The sequence below is a fragment of the Quercus lobata genome, chromosome 6, assembly GCF_001633185.2.
Source record: "Quercus lobata isolate SW786 chromosome 6, ValleyOak3.0 Primary Assembly, whole genome shotgun sequence".
Lineage (NCBI taxonomy): Eukaryota > Viridiplantae > Streptophyta > Magnoliopsida > Fagales > Fagaceae > Quercus > Quercus lobata.
The window spans coordinates 22449353-22457483 of NC_044909.1; the positions used below are offsets into that span (position 1 = coordinate 22449353).

General features: G+C 32.1%; 2 protein-coding genes across 2 annotated transcripts; one reads left to right on the forward strand and one right to left on the reverse strand.

The window, feature by feature from the left end:
• The first annotated feature begins 1940 nt into the window (after nt 1-1940).
• Nucleotides 1941-6283, forward strand: LOC115995262 (probable glutathione S-transferase). Its single transcript, XM_031119765.1, has 4 exons — nt 1941-2014; nt 4640-4679; nt 5445-5645; nt 5930-6283. The coding sequence occupies exons 1-4, from the start codon at nt 1941-1943 to the stop codon at nt 6281-6283; spliced, it is 669 nt and encodes a 222-aa protein (XP_030975625.1).
• LOC115995261 (probable glutathione S-transferase) lies at nt 2086-3651 on the reverse strand. Its single transcript, XM_031119764.1, has 2 exons — nt 3204-3651; nt 2086-2644 (listed from the first exon to the last, which is right to left on the reverse strand). The coding sequence occupies exons 1-2, from the start codon at nt 3510-3512 to the stop codon at nt 2288-2290; spliced, it is 666 nt and encodes a 221-aa protein (XP_030975624.1). The 5' UTR covers nt 3513-3651; the 3' UTR covers nt 2086-2287.
• Nucleotides 6284-8131: the final 1848 nt, after the last annotated feature.

Consider the following 8131-nt stretch of genomic DNA (forward strand, 5'->3'; position numbering starts at 1 on the left):
GTTGTAGCAGAGGATTTGGTGGAGGTGGTTTGCTTCGATGTGTTTGTGTGGGTAGGGATGAGTTTATTGTTTTCTCCGATGGGTTTGTGTGGGTAAGAATGGGTTTGTTATTTTGGATTTGTGGTGGGTGATTTGGATTTGTGACAGATTCCGGTGGATTTGTGGCTGTTACTTTTCCCAATTATCCCAAAAATTAGATTTAAGATTAGAAAAAAAAAATAGATTTAATTTTTTTTTGGATAGGAACTCAATTTTTTAAACTGAAAAAGCTTTTTTTTTTTTTTTCCTTCTTAATTTAATTAAATTAATGTTTATTTCTTTATTTATTTTAAAATTTATGACCTGAATTTTTGTTTTAATTTTTTATTAATTTAAATCTGACGTGGCATTTCAAAAATGCCAAATAAGTTTTTTTAATAATATTTTAATATCTACGTTAGCGCCATGTCAACAAGTAGGACATGCCGTTTTCCACCTCAGCATTTTCTGTCACTGGGTTGACGGTAGGGACTATTTTAAAAACGATTTTTGAAAATCAGGGACTGACCTAGGACTTAAATCAATTTAGGGACCAAATTGTAACAAGATCCAAAATGTAGGGACCAAAAGTGCATTTTCGCCAAATTTTATTCATTAACATGACACTATTTTAGCTGTCGACAATGAAAATTATTTATGGCGTACTTTTTAAAAATAATAATAATAATAAAAATGCAGGTTATTTTTTGAAATAAAATAATAACTAGATTGAAAAATGAAGGAACTACATCGATCAGAGGCTATTTGGTTGTGGATCATCTTCTTCCATCCAACTTACAGTGTTGACTTTGCATTACCAAAATCTGTTCAAGGGATCATCTCTATTAATTAATTGGTCTGACCACACGACCCCAAGTTTGGTGCACTGTTTGGATACTAATAACTTTGCGCGCTTGCTCCTTTCCTTATTCTTTGCTTTTTGCTTCTTCTTTTTTTCTTTTTTTTTTAATATAAAATTTCTCCAAATGCAATTAGAACTTTCTAACCATTTGAGCCAGTATTAAACAAAATGCTCCAATTACGTGAGCTAGCATGTTTCAGAGAGCAATGTGTACGTGAGCTAGCTTGGTTACTGAACAAAGTCATTTTATATATAGTGGCTAATTAATGTAGTCCAAACTCTGCTTTGGCAATAATCATATGCTTTGGCATGATTAAACAATATATTACAATCCCGATTCAAAAATTAATTTGTAGCTCAATCAATTTGATTTGACAAAGGCCCTTCTTTGTCGTTGAAGGCCAAGCAAGTAAGCTGGTGCATCCCAATTGCCTGAGTTCAGAGGTAAGCATCATGAACGACGCGGATTGCATTGAACAATTAAACAACCTTTTCAACCAATGAGGACTAAGTAATCATTTAATCGATATATATATATATATATATATATATTTTTTTTTTTTCTTGTAGTAATGTTTTTTAATCACACTAAGAGCATCTTCAGTATATTAGGCAAATTTTTGTACTGTTTGGAAAATGAATAGTAATTTTTACCTTTTAGCTACTCACTTTTCAAATATACTTTTCAACAGATTCTCTATCCCGTTCTTTATCTCATTTAAATATTATTTATTCATTTATTATTTATTCTTTTTTTAACAATTATACATCTTCTAACATTTTTTTATTCAATACCTGGTTACTATAATAGAAAGAAAAAAAAAATTTGAAGAATGAACAATAACCCATCAGACTTGATGAGCTACTGTTTATGAGCCAAAAAAAATTCCGAGTATAGAGAGTTCATTGGAGACTATTTTTATGGTGTCATTCTCTATTATAGAGATTTTTATGCATTTAGCTACACCATTGGAGATGCTCTAATGAGCAATGGAGCCACTATAAATTGAGTTTGGCAAGTAATTAATTAAGCTCTCACATTGCCCTGTCAAGCTCAAGCATGGCTCAGGTAAAGCTACCAGGAAGATGGAGTAGTCCATATATTTATAGAGTGATATGGGCTCTGAAACTAAAGCTACAAAGATTTGTTAGTGACATATTTTCATATTTTCTTTAAGAATAAGTTAATGACAACTATAAAAATGTAAACAACCAACAGCCTCTCTTTATTGATTAAAAAAAAAAAACCTCTCGATCTTTATTGTTCCAATTCCAAATAACAGTACAGACACACACCTAACCATAAAAGAGGCTGATCAATACAAACATAATACACTTCCATATCAGATAAGCTTTAAACTTTAATGACAAAGACAAGAGGGGCCAAAACACATTTGATCTAAAGTTTCACTGAGATGCAGACAAAATTTCCATACGCCTCTTCTTGAAATAGTCTAACATTTTATCACGATCAGGAAGATTTTCTTTGATTACAGGAACTTCCTCAAAATTCTCTTTCCATGCATGCAAGCGAGGAAATGCATGGGCCTCAAGCACTTTCACTTCAACTACTTCTTCAAAGACTCCAAACCAGTGAGCAATCACTCCAAATGCTATGTCCACTATACCAATGCTCTCTCCACCGAAAAATTTCTTCTCACCTAGACCCTGCTCTTCCACAATTTTCAGCATTTCCAAACTGTCCTTCAGGGCCTTCTTTTGTTCCTCGCCAGTGGATCGGTATAGTGGCCAAATTGCAGGAGCCTATTAAAATTTAAGATGTAATGATCAATGTTAAGTTGTTTTACTTGAATGAAACTTGGTTTGATTATTTCTTAGATAATAATGTGAATTTTTAAGGGACAACTATTTCTTAGGTATAAAATTAGGAACAATTATTTTATGCACCGGGAATCAGTCGCACGTATGAGACTCCTATTTAATATATATTATCCTTTTTAGTGTCTACAGATGATGGACATTAAAAATGGGAACAAGATACCCACTTTTGTTTTAGAAATTGGTACAAATTCTTTCGTGAAAACCAAAACATTTTGAGGGACAAATGAGAATATAATATATAATAGTATAACAAGAAAATGTGCAAACAAGGACAAACAAGAAATGAAGTAACCACATTGACACTATGCATTTCAGCATAAGCATATTTCAGCTCACTACGTATGCAGCAAACAATAACACTCGAAATATAAATATAGTATACTATAAAAAAAAAAAAAAAAAAAAAAAAAAAAAAAAAAACCCAATACATGAAACAGAGGAGAATGAAATGCAAAACAAAAGGTGAAAAAACAGATTATACCTTTTCTTCAAAAAATTTAACCCAAAATCGAGCCTTCGCTCTCTCATAAGGGTCACTTGGCAGCAAGGGAGTCTGTGGCCATTTCTCCTCAATATATTCAATGATTATCATGGACTCGCAAATTGGTTTTCCACTGTGAACAAGTACTGGGATTTTCTTGTGCACAGGATTATACTGCAGAAGCAGAGGACTTTTGTTGGACAGATCTTCTTCAATGTATTCATATGATATACCCTTTAGTTTCAAAGCCCATATCACTCTGTAAGGAAATGGACTATACCATGTTCCATGTAGCTTCACCCCAGCCATGTTTGAGAGTGCAATGTGAGAGCTTGATTACCCAACCAAGTCAATTTTATAGTGGCCAATGTAGTCCACATCTTGCTTGGGCAACAAGTCCAAGCTTTGGCATGATTAAACAATTACAATCTCCATTAAAAAATTCATTAGTCTTCATATGCTTGGGCAATAAGCATAAGCTATTCAATGCAATCTCCGTCATTCGTGATGCATCTCAATCAATTAATTTGATAAAGGCCCTTCTTTGTCGTTGAAGTATGGGGCATCCAATTGACAAAGATGCATTATGATCATGAATGACGCAAATTGCATTGAACAAGTCAACAGTCTGTGTCGACAATGAGGACTAATTAATTTTTTAATCGAAATCATATATTTTTTTTTCTAAATTTTTGTAACTGATTAATCCACTAAAAGCTTGCTACCCAAGCAACATCGGGTGGAAGACCTCTTGAGCAATAGAGCCACTATAAGTTGAGTCTGTTAGGTAATTAAGCTCTCTCACATTGCTCTCTCAAGCATGGCTGAGGTGAAGCTACATGGAAGATGGAGTAGTCCAGGTTCATTTGGATTGAACTTATTATTGCTGAAACTGAAAACTAAAAACTAAAAACAATGTAGCAAAATAATTTTTAAATGTGTAAATAGTACCGTATGATCCATTTTTAATATTTTTAATACGTGAATAGTATATGCACAGTGTGTAAACAGTGCATACACTATTCATAACAATAAATATTGTCTCCAAAGTCAACAAATGCGAAAAAAGAAAAGAAAAAGAAAACGTGGATGCAGGATTCAGTAGAATCCAAACGCACACCATATGTTTATAGTGTGATATGGGCTCTGAAACTAAGTATGCGTTTGGATTCAACTGAATCCTGCGTCCACGTTTCCAGTTTTACGTTTTCCTTTTTTTTTTTTTTTTTTTTTTTGCCCGCATTTGTTGATTCTGGGAGACAATATTTACTGTTATGAACAGTGTTCACGCACTGTGCATATACTGTTCACGTATTAAAAAATATTAAAAATGGGTCCCACAGTATTATTTACACATTTAAAAAATTATTTTGCTACAGTATTTTCAGTTTTCAGTTTCAACAACAATAAGTTCAATTCAAACGGACCCTAAAAAGAATATCATATGAATACATTGAAGAAGATCTTTTTAACAAAGGTCCTCGGCAGGGACGGACCTACGTTGGGGCAGAGGGGGGCAATTGCCCCCCCCCCCCCCCCTTTTGGGAAAAATATAGCACTGTGTATTTAATGTAAGAAGTCATCCTTGACTCTTGAATTTGAAAAAAAAATGTGGTCAAATAAGGACAAATGAGATAAAAAATAAATATAAAAATAAAAAGAATAAAAAAAAAAACTAAAAAATGGCAATAAAAAAGTAAAGCCTATGGGATTGGGAATTATGAATCAAATGTGTGTAATGGTTAGTAATAAATGTTATTAATTGATAATGCTTGTTTATTGATTTATTTTATAAATTATTAACTATTTTTAGAAAATAATTTATTAACATTAATGTTGTTGTAGCGGGGTATGTTTGTTTGGTTTATTTTTTGGACTAAATTTTGAAACTATAGAGCTATATAATATGGAAATAATGAAACTTTTATTTGAATGATTGATGATGGGAAAATTATCTATAATATTTGATTTTTTTAAAGAGAAAAAATTACAAATAATTTGAAGTTGATAATGCAGCATTGCCTCTAGTGTTGATGTCCCAATTCATGAAAATTTCAAACAAAATTCCAAAAAATTACCACCAATTAAATCAGTATCAATCCAAATTGTGAAAATATGAGATTATAATGTTAATAAATGGGATGGAATTCAACAAAGATTGAGTAGATGTTAGTTCTGATTTTCAAAAACTTTTTTGTGTTTATACTTGCCCCCCTAACTTTGAATCCTGGTTCCGTCCCTGGTCCTCGGCTTCTACAGTACAATCCCGTGCACAAGAAAGTCCCAGTACTTGTTCACGGTGGCAAACCAATTTGCGAGTCCATGATTATCGTTGAATATATTGAACAGACATGGCCACAGAATCCATTGCTGCCCAATAACCCTTATGGGAGAGCCATGGCTCGATTTTGGGTAAAATTTGCTGATGACAACACAGACAAGGTACCTATCTGTTTTTCACTATCTTTTGTGTATGTATGCACACAGATATTAATCTTTGTTGCATGTTTGATCTTCAATAATTAATTTAGAGAATGACAAATTTATATTTTCTGAGTAATACTGGTTGTTGCAACCATTAATTTGGCAAGCTTAAAAATGGAGATGTGTGTAATTAATTAGAAAGATAAACTGAAAAAATTAAAAGGCATTACCCAAGAAAAACGAAATCAAGTTTCATAAAAATTATACCAACTTGGTACTGATTACTTTTTAATATTTGATAGGATTCTCCATTTTGGTTATTATTCCGATCCATTGGTGAGGAGCAAGAGAAGGCCCTTAAGGAGAGCTTGGAAATTGTGAAAATTGTGGAAGAACGTGGCCTAGGTGAGAAGAAATTCTTTGGCGGAGACAAAATTGGTATAGTAGACAAAGCCTTTGTAGAATTTGCTTACTGGTTGGGATTCATTGAAGAAATAGTTGGAGTGAAATTGCTCGATGCCCATGCATTCCCTCGCTTGCATGCATGGAAAAAGAATTTAAAGGAAGTTCCTGTAATCAAAGAAAACCTTCCTGATCATGGTGAAATGTTAGTCTATTTCAAGTGGCGCAGAGAAATGTTGATGGCATCTCAGTGACGCTTAGAGATGACTTCGAATGTGTTTTAACTTTTAACTTTCTCTTATGTGTGTTTTTTTTTATTTTTTATTTTTAATTTTTTTTTCCAGTTTTGGTTTTCCTAATAATTAGTGACTAACCCCGTGCAATGCACAAAAAAGCTATTAAGGGTCCGTTTGGATACAGCTGAAAACTGAAAACTGAAACTGAAAACTGAAAAACACTGTAGCGAAATAATTTTTAAATGTGTGAATAGTATTGTGGGACTCATTTTTAATGAAAAAGTTGCTGAAAAGTGAAATTTGTGGGTTCGTGAACAGTACACGATGTGCTGTGATTGGTCAAAAAAATTTGAAAAGTCAAAGTTTGCGGCTACTGTTCATTGAACAGTGCATGAACAGTAGCCGCAACACCCAAAACGCCCCAAAACGCGTGAAAAAAAAAAAACGCAAACGCAGGATTGGGCAGAAAACGCTCAATCCAAACGCACTCTAAGTATGAGATTGTTTAAAAAAAATTATATTAAATTTTTATGTTTTTTTTGTTGTGTGTGATAGTTTGAGAGATTACTATTATATGAAATTATCATATATGGTCAATATTGTGCTATCTTAAACCTTCAATGGAATTCTATACCAGAATTTTTAATAGTTATATATTATTGGGGGCATTGTCATATGGAATTTATGAATAAACCCTGACAATTATTGGCAAATTTTTCGTAACTTACAACACCTTAGCCACAGATTTTTTAACCTCAAGTCAAAGTGAATTTTTGTGACCATAAAATTTGTTCTTGTATAATCATGTTGGAGTAAAAATTTCAAGAATGCAAAGAGATCTACATGGAAACTTTTGTGTGGTCATCAAGTGGATGACATACATGTTTATTTGGCATATGTCCTAGCACGCTAGCAGCCACCCCACAAAGGAAAAGATGAAAGCTTGAAAGCCCATTTTCAGTACTCTTTTATTTTTTATTTTTTTGGGTGAACACCCATTTTCAGCACCTATACAATGTATGAAGTAAAGCATATCATGTCAAGAGCAAATGCCAATATACACCATGAGAAACCAAAAAATAAACATATGGTTGTACTGTGCTTAATTAAATTTTACTAAATTTAAAGATTGCAAGCTGTAAACAAAATATCATACACACTCTAGTCTCTAGATTTAGCAAATAATAATAATAATAATAATAATAATAATAAAACACAGTCTAGTCTCTAGTGAGTGACACATAAAATAATAGAAATTTTTTTATAAAAAAAGAAAAAGAAAATTCAAATTGTCAAAACATTAACGCAAGTTGTACAACAATATACACACTTATCAAAACATTACACAGCTTTTAGTCTTTCTTTTGTTTTGAAACACACTCTAGTCCATAGTGAGTGACACATATAAAATAATAGAAATCATTTAAAAAAAATTTTAAATTGTCAAAACATTAATGCAAGTTGTACAACACTATATATTAACGCAAATTTAAGTGTCAATATATTATGAAGACAACAGAAAGTCAAAAGAGTCGGTTTTATAGTATATATATAGATAATATTTTCAACTTGCTTTACCATAGTTTTTGAATGAAGTTGTGGTATGTTTTTGTGTTAAAATCTCTTTTCCTCTCCTTTGTGTGTGTGTTTGTTTCTCAAAAAAAAAAAAAAAAATTAAGTCTAAACGAAACCTAATCTTTATTCTTAATACTAACTTATCCATCTATCATATCCTTACCTAATTATCCAACTCATAATAACATAATACAATCTTAAAAAATTAAATAAAAGGTAGGTAACAAAAAATGCACACTTATGACCAAACCATAAACTATGCTGATCAATACAAACATAATTTACTCGCAT